The sequence below is a fragment of the Meleagris gallopavo genome, chromosome 1 (genome assembly GCF_905368555.1).
Source record: "Meleagris gallopavo chromosome 1, MGAL_WU_HG_1.1, whole genome shotgun sequence".
Lineage (NCBI taxonomy): Eukaryota > Metazoa > Chordata > Aves > Galliformes > Phasianidae > Meleagris > Meleagris gallopavo.
In genome coordinates this window covers 47,898,515-47,922,352 of record NC_139404.1, presented here as the reverse complement: position 1 = coordinate 47,922,352, position 23,838 = coordinate 47,898,515, and the positions used below count along the sequence as shown (strand labels likewise).

The window sequence follows — 23,838 nt, the reverse complement described above, 5'->3', positions numbered from 1 at the left end:
CTTAAAGTCTTCCTGCTGTTTCTATCTGAAATGTTCATCTTTACTTTAGATGATGAACTGTTGGGCAGCATCGCTTTGTGCTTTTGAAATGTTGCTGTCAGTGTGCCTGGAGGACTGAGGTCTTTCTCTGTTGATGTCCAGCTCACACAATTGACCTTGTGTAAGGAAGTAAACTGCTCTGTTTAGAGGAGCCCTGAGAAGGACTGAGTCCAAAGCCAGGAGGGCTTGTATCTCTGCTGAAACAGATTTGCTGGTGCTAATGGAGTGAAGTATAAGTCTTCTGTGGATCCAAGAATTTGCTTGCTGCATAGCAGTGAAATAGGAGAATACGTAATGGGCTGTGCAAAGTCTCACACAGCAGGAAGATCTGAAGGGGAACTCGTGCCCCTCATAAAGGAGATTTAGGACTCTCAGCCATCTATATGTGGATGGAATTTGTATGTTATAAAGCATACAAATGCATAAAAATGTTGCATTTTCTTTCTTCCTTGGATATCCTACGAATGTAATAGAATGACGGATTCCATAGGAAAGAAGGCTGAGAAGGAATATCAGCATTTCCCCACTGATAAATAGAGGGGTTGCACCTATAACCTACTGCTGCATGCATGAGGAGGCTGACCACACTCTCACTTCCACCTATAAAGAAGATTAGACTTTGAAGTTGGTGGGATTAGCCTGATGAGTGAGAGAAGAAAGAGATCTATTAGCAGTTCTGAGAGTAGAATCATAGAATCATTTAGGTTGGAAGAGGTCCTTAAGGTCATCAAGTTCAACCATTCACCTAGAGCAACAAGTCCATCACCAAACCATGTTCCTAACTGCCACATATCTTAAATACCTCCGGAGAAGGCAACTCCACCACTTGCCTGGGCAGTCTATTCTAATACTTGACCTATTCTAATGCTTGCTTCTGTGAAAAAACTTCCCGATGTCTAATCTAAGCTTCCACTACCGCATCTTGAAACTGTCAACTTATTGCTTGTCACCTGAGAAAAGTGGCTGAATTTCCTGCAACCTTTCTTCAGATAGTTGTAGAGAGTGATGAGGTCTCCCCTAAGTTTCCTCTTCTCCAAACTGAACAATGCTAGTTTCCTCAGCTCATGTCTTGCTTTCTAGCCCTTTCACCCACTTTGCTGCACTCTTCTGCACATAATTGATCAACTCAATACTCATTTCTTGGAGAGAGGGACCCAAACTGAACACAATAATGGAGCTGTGGTTTCGTCATTGAGAACAATCAATTCCCTGATTCTGCTGGCCACACTACTTCTGATCCAGGCCAGGCTGCCACTGGCCTTCTTGGCCACCTGGGCACACTGCTGGCTCATGTTCAGATGGCAATTACTGGAAAACAAAGCAAAAGCAGCTGGACACACCAAATTAGCTGTAGAGCACTGGACTGATATCTCCCATGCTAGGTACTTTGTTCACCAAGCATACTCATTCTGCACAGCTACATGTGCTGAAGAGTGGTGGTGGTGATGAATATACATACTTCTTTGTTTCTTCCACTCTTAGCACATAGAAAAGAAGGATGACCTCTGAGATGACGGGTGCACAGCTGCTGCTGAAAGCTCCTGCCTGGTGCAGATGGGTGCATAGGGTAGGGATGCACATATTCTACATCTGTCAAGATAATGAAGAGGTTGAGTTTCTTGCACTAGCCACCAGACTTGAAGGAAAGGGTTTTCAGCTGAATACTTCTCGGGAAGCAGATATTCAGAGGTTTTGCATGAAAAGGAGAAAAGGCACTTCTTCATAATGTGCAGGAAGCTCAGAAAGGATACCCTGAAATTAGATGACCATAAAAGATGAATCCTGAAGAACAGTACTTTGTTGGGTAGAATAAAGTCTATTAAATGCATGTCTGTGTTCCTTTTCCCCATAATTTGAAGGCATTAAGCTCTCTTCACCTGGGGTGTGGCCAGGCTGTGTAGTGAAGCAGCCTGCATAATCCTTGGCTTCTCTCTGACAGTACTAACCAGAGGCTTAATTAACTGTGAATGCACATGTGGTGATGTAAATGCTAATTCTCAGTAAGGCAAGACTGCGCCATCACCTCATTTCATAGGAATCACTGTGAAATGGTAATCCACTCCAGGTGCTTCTGGCCTGAGTTGGAGTGGAACAGGCACACTGGATATGAGGCAATTTACCTATCTTGAGCTATCATGCATGTGAGTTGCCTACGTGCATGTGCCCATGTTTCCCTCTCTCTCTATACCTGCATGCCCTAGAGAACCTACCTGGAGGCGGCTCTGTACAGGACGAGGGGAAATAATGAGACAGAATGAGACAAAGTAGAAGGAAAAGACAAAGCATCACAGCCAACGGCTCTTCGCTTGCAGGAGGTGCATTGCTGGATGTGGCTTTTTCTTTCCCTTCTCATATCCTTATTCATCTTTTATCACAGGCCCTAGCCGGGCAATGTTCAAACTGAATTGCTCATTTCTCCCCAGCTTACTGTAGCTCCTGCTGATGCTTCCATCTACTTCCCACTCCCCTGTTGTGCTGGAGTGTGTCGTTAAGAAAGAGGACAGACAACAGGAGACGCAAGAAAACAAGATGCATTGGCTTTGCCTTTGAATCAGTCAAAGAATTATTTCTGTACTTTACACGTCTCACCCTGGCTTTCATTCTCACAGATGCTTTTGTTACTTTTATTATTAACGGTCAGCAGAAGCAAATTCTTTTGCTGCTCCATCAATCCTTTTCTCTGCTGTGCTGAACTTCAACAGAAACGTCATTGCCTTGTGTGCATGTGTGATCTTGAAAAAGATATGGCAGTTGAAGCCCAGCCTCGGTTTTGTTTAAAGTACAAAACCTAATATAAATAGAAAAACTTAAAGCGCAAAAGGAACACCTTATTTATTACACTGCTGTTTTTGAGTTATGTCAAAGGCATATTGAATACATAGGTGGCACCTTCTATTAATATGCAGGTAAGTTTTTTTAATAAAAAAAAAGACTATTCAATTACTTGTGCTCTGGCACAGAGCTAAGCTGACTGGAAACGAGCTCACTGATGTTTGTTGCCCAAGAGAAGAGAAAAAGAGAAATGCAGAACTGAAACTCACAGTGTCCTTATTGCAAAGTCAGATGGACTGATTCCCTCGCTAAATCCTCTTCATTGAACTATGAAGAGCATCAATGTTCATCTGCTTAGAGCATGGAGATGGATAAAATGGCCCTTCCAGCACCAATCACTGTAGCAACTGTGAATATGAAGTGTTTCTGGAACTGTTGGAAGATTGCAAGCTTTACCTCTGCAGATCTCCTGTGATCCACTCTTTTACAAATAATGAAATTTCCATTCACTGGAGTTCAGAAATGGCTTTTCCTAAAATAACTGGTTTGTGACAATTTCTGTCTCACTGTCATAACAGCAAATAGTTGTTAATCATCAGGACAAAGAAAAGGAATTAAAGAGCTGTGATTCCAAAACAAAATAATAGGAAGCAGTAATTCAGCACGTGTGAATCTGGCAGAACATCCTGTAAGTGTTAGGATGGATGTGTGTGCATGCAGGAGACTTCATATATTTATCTGAGAAGCTGTAGGAAATCTCCTAGTGAAGTTCTGAGACTTAATAGATGGGAGCTCAAGCAGAACATTTAGAGAGGGAGATTCCTTCCTTTCTAATATCTGTGTAAATAACTCCATGTGCTTTATTGGTCTCAAAGTCTACACAGCGGGTAGGAGGAGAATCAATAATTATTTAAAACTTTGTGAATCAATTAGATGAGCAAGACAGGCATGACAGCAGATTTCTGTCACAGATGCTCACTGCTCACTGGATGACTAGGAAGGAGAACTAGACAGGGAGAAGATAGGTACTGCCATGCTTTCATCCATCCTAGAGCACAAGAGGTAAGTGTCTCTAGCCACAACCTATGCTGATGGGGATCAGGCCTTCACGCATTACAAAAGGGACTGGCATATTTAAATGCATACTGCTTGTTAAACTAAGGATTCTTACTCTTTAGTGATACTGTTGCTTTTTGAAACAGGGTTTGAATTCAGAGTCCAAGCCAAGTATGGTTCAGGAATTCACCTCTGGTTTTCACTTTTTTAAGCTTAGAGGCTGCCCAGGAAGGTGATGGAGTCACGGTCACCAGAGGTTTTCAAGAAAAAAATAGATGTTGCATTGAGCAACGTGGTTCAGTGGTATGGTGGTGATGGGTTGATGGTTGGACTAGATGATCTTACTGGTCATTCCAACCTTAATGATTCTATGATTCTATTCGAGAGTTTTCATCTAGATATAAAACCAGAAGGACTGCCACCACAGGATTGGAACTAATTAGCTCTCCTCCTATACTGGACATAAAGTGTCCACTCAGTGCTAATACATGGATGCCTTAGAGCTGTCTCAGGGCTTCTCGTTGCCTGCTGCGGACATGCACCTGATGTGCTAATGAAGCAGCTGCTTGCCAGTAGGATGTCTGAACAAAAGTTGACCAGGATACTGTTTCTTCATTTATGCCCAGGCTCTTTTTATACTATCTTGGCAGCATGAGGAAGGTGATAAAAACCCTCTTAAAACACACCATACGGAGCTGGCTTTTTTGTCTCGTGCATGGCTGAGTTTGACATTCCAGCCACTGGTGTAAAACACAAGTTGGAGTGAGCTGGAATGAATCATGCTGGGGGGAGTTCAGGGCAGGGAGGGGATGTTCTCTGAGCAAGTGGCACCTCCTTACCGAAGTGTTAGGATCTAATTTGGAGCATGCAGTGAAGGGTAGAGTAGATCCTCACTGTCTCAGAAACCTGCATTAAATGGATGAATGATTACTCCCAAGCTAAGTAAGAGAAAAGGTGGGCTGGGAGTCCAGCTCCCTTCTTCCTGCCTCTCAGGGCAGCCTCAAGGCAGGAAGCCAGTGACCTTGGCTAACCAAATAAACCTTGCTGTATGTGTGGGATTGAATTCCCAGGTAAGAAAAGTGCACGAATACAGGGAAATAAAAACAGGGAATCAAAGGAACATATATAGTCCTTGTGTCCCTCTCCCATCATGGTAGAAAATGGTGCCAAGGAGTATAGAGGCAGTCAAGAACTACCTGGAGGAGGAGGCCTGGGAGTGCAGAGGGATGAAGGGATGTCTTGATTTCTGTGAGAAAGAGGCAGTGTCTTTTCTTTGTAGATTTGGGGTTGAGTACCTCAGAGTCTTCCAGACTCCTTCCATCTCAGAAGCCTTAGATCACACCTTTCACTCTGTGTTGGGGGAAAGTGAAGGTGTTGATTGGCCTTTGTCCCTTTTGAGAGGGAACAGAGCTCTTCCTGGTCATGCAGGTTAGAGCGGAGTAAGAACAAAAGGAGTACTATTTTACCAAGATCTTATCTCCGAGGAGCCTCAAAAATTGCCCATTTCCTTACCTCAAAGACAATGAAAGACCAATCACAATCACACAGGTGAGCATCCCTAAGATGTCCCTGCAGGCTCCCGTTGGTCAACCAGCACAAGAGGTCCAGGTAGGTACCCTGTCAGGACTCCTCTTCCTGAGTATCTCTGTTGTCCCAGCAGGCTACCAGAGAAAGTGAGGTGGGTGGATGGAGGTAACAAAGCCCAGCTCCAGCCATGACAGCAGACCAGTGGACGTGTCATACTCTGTACAGTACTGCAGGGAGCAATGCAGTGCCATCCTCATGGCTGCCAGCATCCAGCATCAGCTCTAAGGAGCTTATAGCCATGGCTATATTACGTGTGTGTGGTTGCTAGGGAAACACTGGTTCTGAACTGGAACCAAAGCGGTGAGGGCTGGAATTCTTTTTTTTTTTTTCCTCTCTCTCTGACTCTGTCTCTTTTTTCTTTTTTTTTTTTTTTTTAAACATTTAGAACCTTGACTATGTCTCTCCTAAAGAAGAGACAGCTAGGTATGGGGCAACGGAAAATCTGCAGTCGCTGTAATTTAGTCAGATCTCAACTCTTGATTTTGCCTCCATTTTATAAAGGCTGAAGATTTTTACTCCTTCTTAGCTTAAGGAGGCTAGAGGGCACATCTACACAAGCTATACTTTCAACTGCTTGCTCACACTGCATTCTGACCTAACAAAGGCAAGCCAGCTCTGATCCAAAAGGTGTGTAAACTATTTTGGACACTAAAAAATGATCTAAAATGGTTAACAAGGACAATCTCTAAGAAAAGATCAAGTCCTGATCAACATTACCTTATACTGACTACTTTACTTTGGCTGTGGTCTGTCCAGCTCAGAGCATGGGCACAGCTGACTTCGCTGTCCATAAAGGCTGAGTAGACCTTGGCTTTATCAGTGCTGCAGGTGGTACTTGTGAGGACACAGAGGAACCAACAGATTTTCCTGCTAAAATTACTGCTTAAATAAGCAATGCAGAATTTGTGAGAAAGGAAAGCATCAGTACTTCATGATTGATAAAAAGAATGAAGGCCCTCACAGACACACTGTGGGTACAGTACACAGCTGGGCTGCTGTGAGAGGAGACCTTCATCTCCTGAGAGGCTCAGATGGCATTGCGCACATGCTGAACTTTCAGGGCTTATCTAAATAGTCTCTGTGAACCTTTGGAGATTCAGCTTATAGTCAGGTTTGCTCATAATAAGAGACCAAAGGAATATTTGATGAAATGGAAGAGCAGCTAATTTAGAAATGATAAAAAGAAACAGTATTTCATCTCAGATAGTTCATTTGCAAAATTTATTCAATGACATCTTGCCAAATACTGTGACTGGACTTTTGTAAGAGTGCTGGATAGTTTTATGGCTGCTATTGATTGATATGGCTATACCAATGACATACCATTCAGCTTGCAATCAAAATTCAGTCCTCAGCCTGGAGGGTATGTCCAGCCAGAAAATAATCTCTAGGCAAACACCATGATGTAATTGGATGGATGAGTAATGGGGCAGTCTGACTTTCCTCTAATTGTTATGGGCTGGCCATATCAGGATATTAAGCCAATTAGTGGTCTTGGCTGAAATGGGAGAGGGGGAACTAGGCCTGTGCTGCCTAGTGTGGTAGTAATGTGGCTTAAGGGGAATCTACCCAGAGTGACCAGTGGTTTAATCCATTATCTGTAAGCTCATCAAACAAGGAAGCACACACATACAGAGATGAAAAAGGGAATGCAAAAGGCCCAATGTGAAAATTGTTTGTCCTGGCAGCTTGCTAACTGATATTTCCCCTCTGTGGAAAAGTGCTGGCATCCATATGTGATGTTTTGAGAAGCCGGTATGCAATACTATCATATACTGGTCTGCTTTGACCAGTGATTGCGTATAAAATTCACAGATGATGGACCCCCCACCTTTGGGATTTTTTTTTAGAATTCTATACACTGGGCAGTGATCCTTATCTGCTTGACTCTTTCGTTTTTTTTTACTAACTGCATTTAGTAAAGTGAAACATTCCCAAGATAAAGTGTACAAAATCTAGAGTATCTTGTTTCCTCTTTTGCAAAATGTTTAGAATGAATTATTTCTGCAGACTCTTAAATGGAAACTGGAAAACACTTAGCTGTTTTCAGCCCTTGAGTCATCCTTAATCAAAAATCTTTTTATTATGGCTTTCAGGAGCTACTTGAAGCTAGAGTACTTGCACAGTTGTCCCTGGGCTAGAGTTTGGCAGCAAACCAGTTTTCACTACTAATAAGAGATTAATGCCCAAATCACAATTGAAAGCTGTGTATATGTTAATTCTTAAGTATGCAGTTCATGTCACTATACATGTGAATCTTGGTTACCCCTTATCAAGGTATCAAAACTGAGCTTCGCTGGCAACTCTAAATTTCTTACTGCAATAATTCTCAGCAGTTGCAAGGGATGACTGCTGCCTACGAAGTCAGCAACCATTCTCCTGACTGCTGCAGACCTTTTTGTTGGCCACTTGGAAGCCCCTCCTCGCAGGGAGCATGACAGCAGCATGCTCACCTGTAATAGAAGGTTCTTATAGCCCTCTACTAACTTGTCTCACTGTAACTGGTTTTGTTCAGTATTGACCCTGTTAAGGCCTGCTGATACCTTGTCAGTCTGAGCTCTGTTTTTGCCACAACAAGTTTCAAATTGTTGTGTCAGCAGTGGAAATAGTGAGGCCTGGTTTCCTCTTGTTTTGTGTTCTGTGTCCCTGAAACACGCTTTTTCCAGCTATAACAACCTTAATTTTCCTTCCTCTTTCTTGTGATGTCTTTTAGTGTATTGTTTGCCACATGGGTGCACAATGACCATGCAGTAGCTGACTGTGTTTTGAGTCCTGCCTGCCTTTCCATCAGCGGGGACACAGAAAAGTGTCTCTCTCTTTCAGTCATCTACCAGTTTTTCTAATCACTTCTCTATAATACCATCTTTGAGATGTGTCCTTTCATATAATAAGGCCAGTTTATTCTGTAGTTATTACTAGAACAAGTGAGGGAATTGATATATAATGTGGTTATATAAACCACATTTATGCATCTAACAAATTTAAACTTCCCATTGACAGCACGTTCCCAGAGCAGCTCTGAAGATTTACACCAAAAATGATTTGCTCATCTGAGAATCAGAGCACTGGGAAAGGATTGCAGGAGGTCATCTGCTCCATCTGCTGCACAAGCCAGTATCAGTAACAGCCCAGGGAATCTATTGCAGTAAGATAGGAGAGTTTTGAAATCCCACTAAATCAACTAAAAGAGTGACATCAACAAATAACACATTCTAACATGCTGCAACTTTACTTTGAATAGGTTTTGTTGTATGTGTTTTTGTGAACGTGTGTATGTGTGTGGTGGACACAGAGATGCTGTTCTAGAACCCAGTCCCACCATGTGTCATTGTGTTCTCACACACCCTGCTGCAAGCACTCAAGGACAGAACTCACAGGATGAGGCAGAACACAATATTAAAAACAGAGTTTTATTGTATTGAGTTGTTGAAAACTAAATAAAAAAATTAAATGTGAGAAGAAAAAACAAATAAGCAGAAGATTCTGTCTCCAGGCTAGCCTGAGGCAGTGATGCATTTGTGGTAAGAATAAACAGAAATAAATGAACACTTAAGCAACAAAGATTCTGATTTCCTGTCAGATTTGTTATAACAAACGGACTCAGAAATATAGAAAATTTAATTATCAGACTTTGAACTGTTGCAGCATTTTCCATCACGAACAATAAAACTCCCAGTGAATCAGGTATCCCACCAGGACTGTGACAAATAGGTACACAGTGGTGTCTCAATTTTGAAGAAAAGAAATACTTCGGTGGGGAAATTAAGGTCTGTGTTTTCCCAGAAGTTATTTGGTTCTTGCTTACTCCTTTTTGTCCCTATAGAATCTGTGGTAGACAGGGCTGAAGTTTAAACAGGAGGCAGATCTATGTGATTTGTCTGTGGGTCATGGAGGAATTTTTCAAATCAAGACAGTACTAAAGACACATGAACAGCTTTTCTTTTAAATCAGGAAAATGAGAGCAGAGTTTTGGAAAGGGATAATGGCCTGAGTCATGAAGATCATAACTGGGGCACTGGAAAGGAAGAACTGGGCTGACCCCCGTTAATAAATGGTGGCTATACAGTAGCCTTATTAGTACATCAGCAAATGGGGTTAGGTATAGAATCGTAAAATCATATAATGGCTTGGTTTGGAAGGCACCTTAAAAATCATTTAGTTCCAACCTCTGCCATTAGGGTATACTGATGTTCCTTAGAGCCTAACACAAGGGAGCAACTCCCAGAGCAGTAAAAATTGCATTTCTTTTGCACCTGTGCAAAGATAGCAGCCTAGGACATTTTGGGAAGAAAAAAAAAAAAAGATACATTTATTCAAATATGAAAAGCAAACACATGCTCCTTAAATTTCTTGTGCATAGCTTGACACACCTGGCTCTTGGGTGGTCTGGCTCTTGCACTAGACTTGCTAAACAACTTGCCCACCGCTACCAAAAATCTATTCAAGGCTCAGCCATCATATCAACTCAGTATGGCATAGAACCAGGTTACATTTGCATCGCCTGCATGGAGGAAACTTAGAAATAAAATGTCTGTTTCCTCACTTCCTAAGTCAGCAGCTATAAGTGGCCCACTGCAGCTCTTCTTAGGAGTCCTGCATTTCCTCTCCTTTAGGGATGTTCTGAAGTTTTCTACATACTGAGAAGGACTTTTGCTCTCAACAGAAAGATGTTTGCAAGGAGTAATTGCTTTTGCATGCCTGGGGAATCCAGAGAGGCTGTCAGAAAGGAACTTGCAAGAAAAGCAATTTGGGAACATCTCTGTGACCTGTCATAGCTAAGGTAAACGGTTTGCTAAAGGGCAGAGTTTGGTTTCAAGTGGTTCACCTGCAGGAGGGCTCCTCAGAAGTGGTCTGCATCTTAGCCAGAGGCCAGCAACCTGGACCTGGGCACAGGTCCAGGTTCAGAGTCAGGCTGTGCCCAGCTCCCCATGCAGCACCTGCATGGGCCTGCCATTGAGGTACAAAAGGCACTCAACAACTTCTAAGTTGTGACAGTAATACTTGGTCACTCCTTGAATCTTGCACCATCTCTGCGAATCCCCCCTCCATCCACATAGGAACTGTCTCCTTGAGCAGTCTTCTGGATGAGTGCCTTTGTAGTGAGTACAATCCAGCCTCTTTCCCTAAAGGGTTAAACATGCTGGAGGGGGAGGCAGTAAGGCAGTACTTGTCCCAGCAGCGGCAAACTTGAGCAGATTTTCTGTGGGAAGCCATCTGTCAAGCTGGGGAGTGGTGCTGTGTCAATTGATCAGCTCCTCCTCCAGCTCTGCTCTGCAAACTATGGCTTCCTGACCCTGCAGGGTGACAGTGGGGGAGTAGTAGATCTCTGGAGGAACTGAGATCCTTTAATGGAGCCTCTCTTCTCCCAGACTGGGTGAGGGACACCTCTTCTGCATCTTACTTTTCTCTTAAAGCAGCTTGCTATGAGGAGCCCAAGTTTACGGGTGAAAGGCTGTAGGATGAAAACAAGCCTTTTTCAGGTAGTCAGGGGATTGTATTTCACCTGGGTGATGCACAGCATAAGGAACCTCTTCTAATTCAAGCTATCCCTATCCCAAACTTAAATCTGTCTTTTAATAGCAATGGTGAATCACGTTTTGGGTGCTCCAAAAAAAAAAAAAAAAAAGGGGGAGGGTGAAGTATAAAATTTCTGCAGTATTAAAATAGGAGCTTGTGGTGCTTTCTGAAACTTTAAATTCCTGGAGAGACAAAACATTCCTTTTTTATTTTAAACTAATAAAGTACTAATGAACTGGTAGGCAAAACAATGTAGGTCTGCCTCCTAATCTAAAATCTTTCACTGCAGTACCACAGTGAAGTCAAATTCCTGCTCTGATAGCCCCGTGGTTCTCTGTCAGTTTAGGTATCTTATCTTTTTCCCTGGTTTTCCATTAGGTGTGGTCAAAAATAAGGAGAGAAGTCATTTTTCTTTGTTTGCTTTTTTTTTTCCTCCTAAAATACACTCACTGAGATTCTCATTGAGCTCCATCAGCACTTCTGATTTATTGTGAAAGAAACACTTTCTTCCACACTGTTGTATGTCCTTCCTTCATCACCCCTCGTTTTGTTTTTTTTTTCTTCTGAGTGCTGAGTTGGTTAGGGAATGAAGAACAATTAGCTAGCCCAAGCATTGGTGTGATTAAGTGCAAAAAAAAATCTTGCCAAGCCAAAATCTGGGCTGGCTTGCACCTCCTGAATGCTTTCATTTTGAACAGAAGTTGCATCTTCTTACGGCTTCTGTAATAAAGATGCAAGGAGTTGTGTAATAGTGGTAATCACATGCATGGCCAAATGGTTCATGCTCTTTGATTTGACGAGGGATGTATCTATTTCTTGGTAGAGGTGAACTGTTAAGCTGGGTTGTAGTAAACCTATCTATTTTGTGAATTGATATTTGATGTTCTGTTATGCTCTGGTTAGTGAGGAGTGCTGAATTTTCTGCCTGAGTTTTTGAGAGAGAATTTCCTTCAACTGTGCTGTGCACTCATGTGGAATGAACTGTCAGCATGTGCTTTAGCTGAAGCATCTGACAGGGTTTTGAATCTCAGGGACGGCAGTACCTCCTGCACTTTATTACCACGTCTAGTAACTACTGTGCATGCATGTCCTGAGTGTGCAGCCTTGAAATAACTATTGGATTTACCATCTCATGTCCCTTCTTGATCACTGAGGAAAGCATCCAGACTTCTAGATCCCGTTTGTCAAATCTTTCTGTAATTCAGGAGTCAGGTCCTTCGAGTCTAAGAGTTGAAGGACCTGACTACTGAATTACAGAAAGATAGAAACTGTGGAATTTTGTTGTCAGTGCATAAAAGTAGAAGAGCTTTTGTTGAATTAATATATTAAAAAGTAGTTATCACTCACAATGTAGCAGTCAGTTTGCTACAGGTGGCTTGCAAAGGCACAGTGCAATGAAGGGTATTGAAGATGCTTCTTCAGGCTGTCTTCAAATCAGGCAAGTGCTGTGACAGTTATTTAATCTTTCATCTGTCTTTTCTGATTGTCTCTGTAAGCTTCAAAGATAAAACGTATGTCTTAATTTTTTTTTCCTGAGCACAATTGTAGGAGGGGAAGGGTGTGAATTCCAGTGATCAGAAAACTTGAACTGTGTTCCACAGATTGTGAGGCTCAGTTGCTGCTCCTGTCTCCAGCTGCTTTTTTTTTTTTTTTTTCCCTGTTTTCTTTTTGTGTACATTTATTTTTCCAGTGAGTGAAGAACAGCCGTAAGAGAACTTTCACGAGTGGGTGGTGGAAGTGAATAGGGTTTAATTACCAGAACTCACAGGAAAGGCTTGGGGATCTGAGAGCAAGAACTTCGTATAGGACATGACCAACTGGAAGTTCAGGAAAAAGAATCAAGGCTGGTCAGAAGATCAGTTATTTTTTTCCTGGAGTTACTGAGCTTTAGCATATTTTTACTGATAGAGAAAACGGCAATGGGTAATAAAAAGCATGAGTAAAGAAGGGATGGATGAATGGATGGACGCCTGATTAATTGACACCATTGTGGAAAACCAGCTCTACCTGCCAAACTGTCAGAGAGTGAATTTGGTAGAGAGTTGGTGTAGTGGAAATGCTAAGTCACAGCTTGAATCAGTGATTGAACACCTGGTGGGAAGGCAGGGCCAACCCAAGGGAGCTCAGGTGCATGCAGTGCACCTGATCAGAAGGCATGAAGCCAGGATCCAGCCCTCCCTAGACTTCATGTAAAGGTTGATAGTGGAGGCAAGGGTAGCTTGCTGGAGATCCCTGTTTGCCTGAGGTCTTCTAATGGTAAGCATACTTTTTCCTTTGTTTTTGTGTTCGTGGCTGCTGCATGTGGGGCTTATCCTCACTTGCTGTAGCTTAGGACTTTACTATCATTGCTGCGCTTTTCATCATGTTGTAGCGTTACACTGGGAATGTCTTGAGGTAATGTTCTGGGGCAGTTACGCAAGGAGTTCCCCCTAATCTAAAGCTCCTGACTACTTCCTTTTGTATTTCTGGTTCAACTTTTCCGGTAGGGAAGAAGAAGCAGTGATTGGATTTGGAGAGTTTCCTTATTGTGATGTAAATATCTCCAGAAAGATAACAGTAATTCTACTTTTTTTGTTGGTGATCAAATGCTATCCTGTAGAAATCAGTGGGAGTTTGCAATTGGTTTTAAACAACAGAGATCAGATTGTAAGAGAGCATATTAAGAAATGTTTTTTCTATTTGTTTCCATTAAGAACAGGGCAAAAGCAGGGATTTGGATTTTACTGAATCTTTCAAATATTGAAATGGTGGTATCTTGTAAAAACTCAGGATGAAAAAGGCTTACACTATGCCACTGAAGAGATGATCTGTGCAAAATGCCTTTGGAGTCTTGGAAGTTATAAAATGGTGCACATTCTGATTCTTACAAAGATGAACCTGGCATGATAGAAGGCATTTATTGAACACTTCTATAAAATATGACATAAACAAAACCCTAGATGACTTAAATATTTTTTCAACTTTAGTATGTTCTAAGTTGTTCTAAAATGAGTCTTTACAGTTGTAGTACTTCATGCTACTGCTTGTTTTGAGAAGAAACATCAGTAGAGGTTCTCAGATTTGTTTGTGTCCAATGATTGTGCCTAATCTAGGTGCATTTCAGTCTGGATATAAAGGTAGAGTACTGTCCCAAACTTAAAACAACAACAACAACAAAAAACAACAAACAACAACAACAAAAACAAAGCTGCTTTGTGCCCTCTTTATCCTACATACAGTGTTGTGATAATCCTGGTATTAAAGCTGTTAATTTGTGCAAACGTAGAATATTTTGCATGTATTCTCTTTCTGGCCTTGTTTGTGCACCACTTGTTCTCTATCTGTTCGAATCATGCCTAACATTTGAAACATTTAAGTAATTTCAGCAACGTGCCTTTAAAAATAAATTAAGGACAGCTGGTCATAAAAAGGCTTTTACTTCCTTCCCACTTGCTTCACTTTGTTAAAAATCCTTAAAATGTGGCCAAGACATGAAGTGCAAGATTCTAACTGTATGCCTCCCCCTCCGCACTCAGTGAGTTGACTAGGAATGTTGTCTATTTCCTTTGACCTATTCTTGTTTTCTCTTTCTCTTTGACTTCCTATTCTAGGATGAGTCATCCATGTTCTTCCAGTTTGGCCCATCAATAGAACAGCAAGCTTCAGTCATGCTCAACATCATGGAAGAATATGACTGGTACATCTTCTCCATTGTCACTACTTACTTCCCTGGTTACCAGGACTTTGTGAACAAGATCCGCAGTACCATTGAGCACAGCTTTGTGGGTTGGGAACTGGAGGAGGTCCTCCTGTTGGACATGTCCCTGGATGATGGAGACTCAAAGATCCAGAACCAGCTCAAGAAGCTCCAAAGCCCTGTTATCCTCCTCTACTGCACCAAGGAAGAGGCCACCTACATTTTTGAGGTGGCCAACTCTGTGGGTCTGACAGGCTATGGTTACACGTGGATCGTGCCCAGCCTGGTGGCAGGGGATACAGACACAGTGCCATCTGAGTTCCCCACCGGGCTCATCTCTGTCTCATATGATGAATGGGACTACGGTCTTCCTGCTAGAGTGAGGGACGGAATAGCCATAATCACCACGGCTGCTTCTGATATGCTGTCTGAACACAGCTTCATCCCTGAGCCCAAAAGCAGCTGTTACAACACCCAGGAGAAAAGGATTTACCAGTCCAACATGCTCAACAGGTAAGGAGAAGGGATGGGTTAGCCTTACAAAAGAGTGGTCGCAAAGAACCTCTGACCTCCAGAACAATTTTGGTAGGCCATTGTTTCAATGCTGTGGATAATGTTGGCTAGGAATCCTGGCCAGGGGAGTTGTGCTGATGATGGTTCTTGTGTTGCTGTGAATGTCGCTACTGTCACTCCTCTGGAAAACATGCGTATTGTATGAGGAGGAAGCCAGCACAAAGCAAAGGCACAATGAAGATACGATGCAAAACTCTGAGTGTGCCCTTTGATGCACAATAGGTTTGCTTTTATTACAATGTTGAACTCCTTGGAGAGTCTGTACGTGAATGGGTCTGTAAGTGGCACATGGGTTCTTAGTGCAAGTAGTGGGAATTTTTTTATTCAAATCTAGAAGGGCCCAGGTTCTGTTCCAGGAACTAGCAATGCATAAGTGGGTGTTCCTTTGTAGATGGTTGTGTAACCCAACTGGGAAATTTCCATGGCACCTGTTGTCTGAATACTGAGTGTCCTTCTGCTGTCCACTACCCCTGAATCAGAGGAGAGAAGGAAGTGTGGAGAGGTCTGGAGAACTAGAGCTGGAAAAAGGGTTAAGGTCAACAGCTCTGTTGAGCTCCTGCTTTATCTTGGAGGCATCTAAAGCCCTCAGGTGTCTTAAGCATCTGGTTTACTTCAAAGAAAAGGGACTTCTGTTATCATCCTGCTCATTGGCATCTCATTGATGACTGTCTGCTGACTGTTTCAGATCTCATTCTCTCTTGTGCACGCTGAATAGAGAGCCTAGGAATCTCCATCAGGACTGGGAGTTTTTCTAGATGGCAAAGAATATCAAATAAAAATGTGTGTGTTTATATACTCACACCCACCCCACACACACACACACACATGTGTGCCCTTTGCACAACAGATTTGCTCTTATTATATATATAAAATCTATGGAAAAACTATTTGAATAACTATCTTTCTCTGATACAGTTTCAGATGTTCTAAAGAAACAGTGCTAAGATGCCTTTAAAGGTCATAGGAAGCCTGTGGTGGGACAACTTCTAGAGCAGCACTCTGATTACTAGATCTCCCTTTGTTATCCCAGCTAGAATTTTAGGGTGTAGCTAAGCAACCCAGATATACATGGTTATACATGGGTTAACCATATGCCCTCTGACCTGCTCAGCTGTCATTCTCCAATGTTTTTCATATAATATCCTTAGGCAGGTTGATTCCTGTGCAGTATGAAATGGAGAATCCAGGTAGTAGTTGTCATGAGAGGTGGCTGCAGAGAGCACAGCATCTTTGTTCATGATGAATCATAGAATACTGTAAATGTGATGGATTGTCTTGTGTGCTGTGACCTCTCACTACAAACTGTGTTAGGAAGATAGAGGGGCAGGTGGACTGAAAAGCAGAATGCAATTTTACATTGTCTGAAAGCTAGGGGCTAAAATAAGTCTCCTCTTTGATCTGTTAGGTTGCCCATGACTCTTTCTGTTCTTTCTTTGTCTCTGTGATCCGTTGACATATTAGCAGGACACTGTCATGTTTTCCTCTTCCCTACACTGGCTTTTTGTTGTCTGCAAGCCCTTGAATCACCAAAAATGCCCAATGTGTTTATCAGTTTCCTTCCCAGCCAGGTGTAGTGGAAAAGGGTGTTTTCTCTGAGTCATCACTGGAATGATTAAACAGGAAAAATATACTTAATACATATAAAGTTATCAGAAGTCACATAAAGGCAGGTTGCTTTTTACTTTTCTAAGTGAGTAGAGATTCTGAAGGGGAGAGCTATGCTGTGACTTCTCAGCATTTCTTTAGAAAACAAAATGTTGTCTCCTGCTGTGAGATGCTGTGTTCTGCAGAGACCTTCTGCTAATTAGCTGATGCATAAAATCATACCCATATAGCTATGCTATGTATGACCCAGCAGATCTCTGCAAAGCTCTTCTTGGCATTGGATAGGAGGCACCAGCTCAGAAATGCTCTAATCTCTAAATATGACAGCACTCTTGTGCAGTGTAGATATGCCCTGGAGCCTGGGCATCCCACACTGAAGCAGCTCTTGTCAGTTTGGAAAGTATTATATTTCTTCTCATGTTTGTGGCCTAAATCATGTTGTTTCTTCTCCCTTGTCTACTTTGGGTATAACGTGCATGGAAACAACTGCAGGTACATGTGGGTATACCCAACTTCGTTGGACACTGACATAAGTCTCTCTGAAAAGCCAAGTCAATTAGTCCATACCAAGCTCCATTCTGCCTCTGCTTAGATTGTTACGGGCATCTGAATTAGCTCAGAAATCACTGTACTCTGTGGAAGTTGTTTCTGCAGCCGCAGTGTAAATAATCGTTTTGCCTTGCATGACGCTGACCTGTGATCTGCTAGTATGGGAGTTCTTCCTCCTGCAAACATTTGTACCCTGTCTGTACTTTTGAGAGAGATGGCTGAACAGCATGAATTCCAGTGAGTTACGTGCTTGGGCTTCTTTTTAAATGCAATTACTTTCAGACACCTTTTGGCATGTTAAAACTAGTGGTGTCCAAAATCAGCATTTGCCTTTGCAAATCCGAAGTTCTAATAGAAATGTGATTAGCTTCAAGCTCAGCCTTACAGCTTGGGATTTGGGCAGGAGAAAGCAGAGGAGAGGGAAGTGGGAAGAAAGCAAAGATGAAGATACGAGTTCACCTCGCTACCTGCGGAGGTTAATGGTTATGATCTGTGTTCATACCTTCAAGTCTTGTCAAACTCACTGGAATTTACTATGTGCTAAGCTTTAAACCTCTCCTGGTATGCTTTGGGCTGGACTGAAGGTTCTGGAAAACTAATTTTAGACATGCCCTGGACCTGGCAATACTATATTCAGCCATCTGCAGCTTACAGTTCCCCCTCCGCATGCCTACACAGAATAGAGAAATGTATGTACGTGGGTTTGATGTCTGGGGAGACTGCAAAGTGTGTGTGTGACCTCAGATAATACATCACCACATAGCTGGGGTTTCAGAAAACTCCTGAAGCTAATCCACGGTGGTCTGATTTGCTTCAAATCCATTGCTGGAGGGCAGTAAAAGAATCTACGCATTTTATTATTTGGGAAGTGACACGTGTAACTAAAAAACATGTGAACTTTAGTTCAGCTAAAGCACTTCATATTCTAAGACTGAATTTGTCATTTCCCTATTTCTGCTTTTGAATCCTCTGCTCTTCCCCTTTCCCTTTTGCAGTTGTTCTGGATGCAGCTAAAATCAAATGGTCCCACTCCATTGATATTTCTCCATATTTTTATCTACTAATTCATGGGCACTTTTTTTTTTTTTTTTGGTATTGTAACTGCTTGCACTAAGAAAGCTTTGCTTGAAGTATGGCTACAGGCATAAAGAGAATCAGGATGGACTGTTATTTAAATGCCATTTCTCACCAATGTAGGTGTTTGGTGTGCATCTCCTCATGTTAATAATGGTCTCATAGCAACTGTTGCTTGTCAGTCTTGAAACTGGTACTCCTTTGTGTTGGATTAGAACTGCATAAGTGTGAATTTGCAGATTTTGTCCTAGAAAATGAGCCTGTTAACTAGTAGAAGCATGATATCATAAGGAAAGTTAGTTCTACAAAAATTGTCATTTTTCTTGCTAAAAAATTTGAAAGATTCTTGAGAAAGTTTTCCTCCAGTGAGGGATTTATTTCAATTTATGCTGTTAATAGGCTTAGGTGATCACATAGAATTCAACTATCCAAATACTGTTTTCCAGTTCAATTACACTCTTTAATTCTTTGGTGTTTTTTTTTTTTTAATAAGTGTCTGTTTATTTATCCCTACATTGTTCCAGTAAGCTATCTGGTTTGAAAGTTCCAGTTTACTGAATTTGTAGTTATCTTGATAACTGGTCTTTTCCTGAGCATTCAGCAGATCACTGTGCTCCCTACTCTCTTCTGCCACATGAGAAGATTTCAGAGATTGAGAAGAAGTTTTTAACATGATTTTCCTCTCGAGAGATGCTCAGATTTGGAGTTCTTCCCTCTTGGCCCTTCCAAGTGAAGTTACTAACCTTCTAGGAATTCTGCAAAACTCATCCACTCTCTTCAGCATAGCTGCTAAGGAGTGAGTGGGCAGGGGTGGATGTATTCAGAGGCAGCCTTCTGCTTATTTTGTTATTTTAATTGATAGGACAGATTTCCTTGAGCTCAGGATGGGTGCTTCTCATTATATTTTAGAAATACATTTTAGAAATAGGAAGAAATAACTAAATGATGGGAGCATTCTTGAGAGGTATTCAGGGATGAGTCATGATAAAAGAATATGTTTTCTGGCACATGTCATCTGAGGAATAGAAGCACAGCCATTTTGTATGGATATTCAGTTGTTGGGCTACACAAGCTATGCTTCTATTGTAGCCTTCAACAAGACCTGGGTTCTTCCTACTCGTTGTCATGGCTGCTTGTGAATGCTGGGCCATAACTACTAGTTTGTTGTTGTAGGGTTACTAATGAGTTCTCCACTGATTGGCTTTAATAGTCTCTCATTTAACACCAGGCTGCACGCACCAGATTTCATTTTAATAACAAGCGCAGTGAAGCATTTGCTTTGGAATGAAAATACAAATGTGAAATTATACTGCCTTTGCAAATAAATACATTAAGAGAGGAACAAAAGTAGGTTCAATTCTGCGCTTCGGATTCCTCAAATATGAAAACAGCTGGCAAGCTAGTTTGATGCATTTTTTGGACATGATACTTCCACTCTGGGTGAAATACAGGCTTTGACCTGGAGCTTTTCATTCTAGCCAGTTAAGAAAGGCCAGGCTGGATGTAGCTCTGACCAACCTGATCCGGTGGCTGGCAACTCTGCCTGTGGCAGAGGGGTTGGAACTAGATGATCTCTGAGGTCCCTTACAACCCAAACCATTCTGTGATTCTATGAAATGCAAGAAAGCTGGAAACTTTTTCCTGGGACACCAAGGGCGAGTTCTGTTCTCAGAGGGCCATATTCCCCTCGTGGGTAGTTAGGAATTGCTGGGATTTGGAACACTTGAATGTGAGGTCACTGAGTAGTGGAAGTACTTGCAGTAGGATTGTACGAATATATTGGTCCCCTGGAGGTCCGTGACCATAATCGTTATTTCTATCTCTGAAAGGTGCAGTCCAGCTATCACTCTGGACCAGTTTAATGCTGAGGATATTTCCCAGGCAGAACTTTCCCTTCCTTTCTGGGCTGTTCCTAACCCATCGTCCTGCCCTTTCTTAGATCTGGTTGCAGTAGCTGTTGCCTGCCATGTCACACACAAGGATAACCATATGTCACTTGCAGATACTGTTTTGGAGCTTGTCTCACATCCAAGTGAGGCGCACCTTCCCACAGCTCAGTATTTGTGTCATTTGTCTGTTTGTAGGGTAGATGAATGAACCCTGTGCTAGCAGCTAGAAGCACTGGCCAGCCCTGAAGTCTTGCTGCCTTTGGGACCGTTTGCCAGCTGTCTGGGAAGCCCTGCTCTAGCCCTTAAACCCCACATTGCTCCAGGATTGGGAGGCACAGTGCTGGTACTTCTTCACTCCTCAGAGGAGGAGAGATAAATGGTGTTCCCAAAGATGTGAAAATTGCCCTTTTCAGAACTTGGAGGATGAGGGAAAATGTGTAACTTTTGACCTTTCTGAGTCTTTAAGCCAGCATCTTGTTAGCAGTTTGTTACGCTCCTGCTGGTCAGCGCATCCGGTTGCTGTCAGGCTAGTGCTGGCTGGCAGGACATGGAGTGAGTGCTGCTGGTGGATTAGAAATCCCTGCTGTTGAAATCTGCATGTTCCTGTCACAGCTCCAGCAGCAGCTGGAGGCCAGGGCTGGGCAATGCCTTTCACCTCCAGTGGGGCAAGTCTCCTTTCCCATATCTCCTGTTGGATGTCACTCTATTCTCTGTTGCTCATGCAATCACCACTTCATAGCCCCTGCTGGATGTCTTGCTAGAGGGCTGCAGCATGAAGTCAGCATGTCGTGCTGATAGGAGATTGAAGACCCCTGGCATCTGGAAAGGAGTGTATGATGGGGGGGCCAGACAGCAAAAATGTTTGTTGTTCTTCAGATGGTGCAGAATACCTTGATCTTGGAGAGCCTTGGAGGCTTTCTCTGAGGAGAGAGGTGATGCTTGCTTTGTGTGGACAGCTGGATGTATAATTCTCTATACAATTTAAATAGAGTGGGAGGATTCAGATGAAGTGATGGGTTTTAGGCAGGGGCTATCTTTTGATTAGAGGACAGCTTCTTTTGTAAAGGCCTCCAAAATCCACCAGCTGGGAATGAATTTCAGTATGCACCATCAGTTTCCAGATGGGAAAATGTCCATGTTCTGCTTCCAGCCCTCTGAGACATCTCCTGCTCTGCAGCCAAGTCCAATTAGTGCTAATACTGTGGCAACTTCACTTGCTGGTCACAATATGCTGTAACTTGTGCGCTTGGCCTCTCTATACTCTTCTTGAAAAATGAATGAAAATCCTCTGTGGCAGAGCTGAAAGAAGTGGTGTGAAATCACAAACCCATCATGGCCTGTGGTTTGGGATCTTTCCTCATCACAACATGCAGTCAGGGTCCTATAGATTCAAAGTGCACCAGGGGATTTGAAAACTTGCGTTAGCAGATCAGAGGTGGGGACATGAGAAACAGCTACCTTCCTTCAGGGACTGCTGTGTTGTGGCTCTGGGTATTTTGGACTGCACACCTGTGAAAGTGGATGGTGAGCCATTTATGGCTTCATTACTGGATGCTGTAAGGAATGTGCTTTTTCTTTTTTTCTGATAGAAACGCTTCTTCCCCCCCCCCCCCCCCCCCTTAGACTTAATGTTCTTACTATCTTTCAAGTTTTTAAAAATAGGATCTACTGCGTTGCTATGGCTCCCTGTGCAACTCCGGAGCAGCTTTCTCATCCCTTTGATGCAGTTTGGGTTCCCGATGCGGTGTGACAAGGCACCAGCCTGGCACGCCGCCTAGCGGTTCTGACCTGGGGGTCGGAACAGTGCTCATTTGTGGCAGAAATACACAAATAAAAGGGGAAAAAAAGTAAATCAGATTGCCCTTCTTTGCAGAGAAATGAGGCATTAACACTGGCGCCGCTGGGCTTAGATTCATTTGTGATGTTCTGCAGTCTTAAAGCCACCCCTGCAGTTTGACATTAGATGGGATATTCTTCTCCCCTCTCTGCCCTACACTGCTGTGTGGTGGTGCTGCGAAGAGCTGCTGTGCTCCCATCCAGAGGCACCTGCAGCTCAGCAGCGGGTGAAGTGGTCTTTGCCACATGTGTTCAGTCTAAGAAAGCACTGTGCACGTTTCAGGCTAAGCTTGCAGTTAAGTGCTTTTCTGAATTGAGGCTTAGAGTGCTATTGACGGGATGCAGTGCTGAAATTCCTTTCAGAATCATTGCTTGAAGGGCGTGCTTGAGTCTTGCATCCAAATTTTGGGGAGATGTGCATCTGCATATCTGTGGGACAGCTGAGTTCTTATCTCAGATAGACCAAATGGAATGATGGCTTCAAACACCTGTTAACAGTATAGAATCCAGACCTCTCGGTAGCTCACAGCCCTTGGCTCCACCCTGTTTTCAGACAACTATAACTTTAAAAGCACATTGTTTCATGGCAAACTTTATTTTTTCATTCTTGGTCCAAAGGTGAACGTTTTGGAAAATCAGAGTGGAAAAAAAAAAAAACCTGTTCACCCAATTTTGAATTGTGAAAGTGTGAGATAATGCATTTGTTCTGCTTTCAAATATTTATCCAGCAATGGGGTTTTTTGTTGGTGTGGACAACTAACTCAGAGCTAGCTGCACTTCAAAAATCTGAACGTGATGTAAGACAAGGAATGCCTGATCTGTCAAGGTTTAAAAAAATAGATTTTGAAATTAATATAAGTATTTGAAGGTAATGTATGTTACTGTAGTGTTGTTCTTGTGTATTTTACTATGTTTATACTATATTTCATGAAATATTTGGATGATGGGTAACCTAGAAATGTGGTATTTAAAATGCTTAAATGTGAATGAAATAGGAAGGAAGAAGCTAGGAAGAGCAGAGACCTGCCAGCTTGTCCAGTCCGCTGCTTGCTCTATCATTCCTATAGTGTATTCTCTCCTGATTTAAGTAATAAAATGTCCCCACTCGAGCCTGCAAGCACCTTAATATGAAATGAATATTAAACTATAACCGTAGTGCCCTTGAAATGATCAATCAGGCTGAATGCTGCCAGCCCTCTTTCCACAAAGAAAACTCTTTTCCACTCCTGTGGAGAGATTTCTGAGCTTGCTATATCACGCTTAACAGGTCCCCACACCTGTCGTGATTGAGAAAAGAATTGTAAGGTGATTAGAGCTGCTCTCTGCAGGAACGCACCATGGAAAATGCTTGAAAAACAGATTTGGGTTGGTCTTCAGGAGGATCTGGTGAGATGGCAGGTAATTGGATGAGAAGACATTCCCTGAGGATGTGGTGTTGTGGAAGAGAGCTGCCACACACGGCTGAAAGCCTGTGGATCCCTGTGGCCTGAGAGGGGTTAAAAACACACGAATGGCTGCATGCTGACTTCTGTTCTGTGTCTTCTGAAGCATTATTAAAACAAGATGGAAATTAGTTTTCTGTGTCTTGCCCAGTGTTGTTGCCTGCAATATTTGTGTTACAAATGAAATCATTTTTCAGCAAGATGGCTACCTTCAGTAGCAGTG

At 42.5% G+C, this 23,838-nt stretch overlaps 1 protein-coding gene across 1 annotated transcript in view; it reads left to right on the top strand.

Moving 5' to 3' along the window:
- Positions 1-23,838, top strand: part of GRIN2B (glutamate ionotropic receptor NMDA type subunit 2B) — a 167,599-nt gene that overhangs the window by 33,907 nt on the left and 109,854 nt on the right. Inside the window, exon 2 of the mRNA XM_085234832.1 lies at positions 14,562-15,160. Coding sequence (XP_085090958.1) covers positions 14,562-15,160 — 599 coding nt within the window. The remainder of the gene's footprint in view (positions 1-14,561; positions 15,161-23,838) is intronic.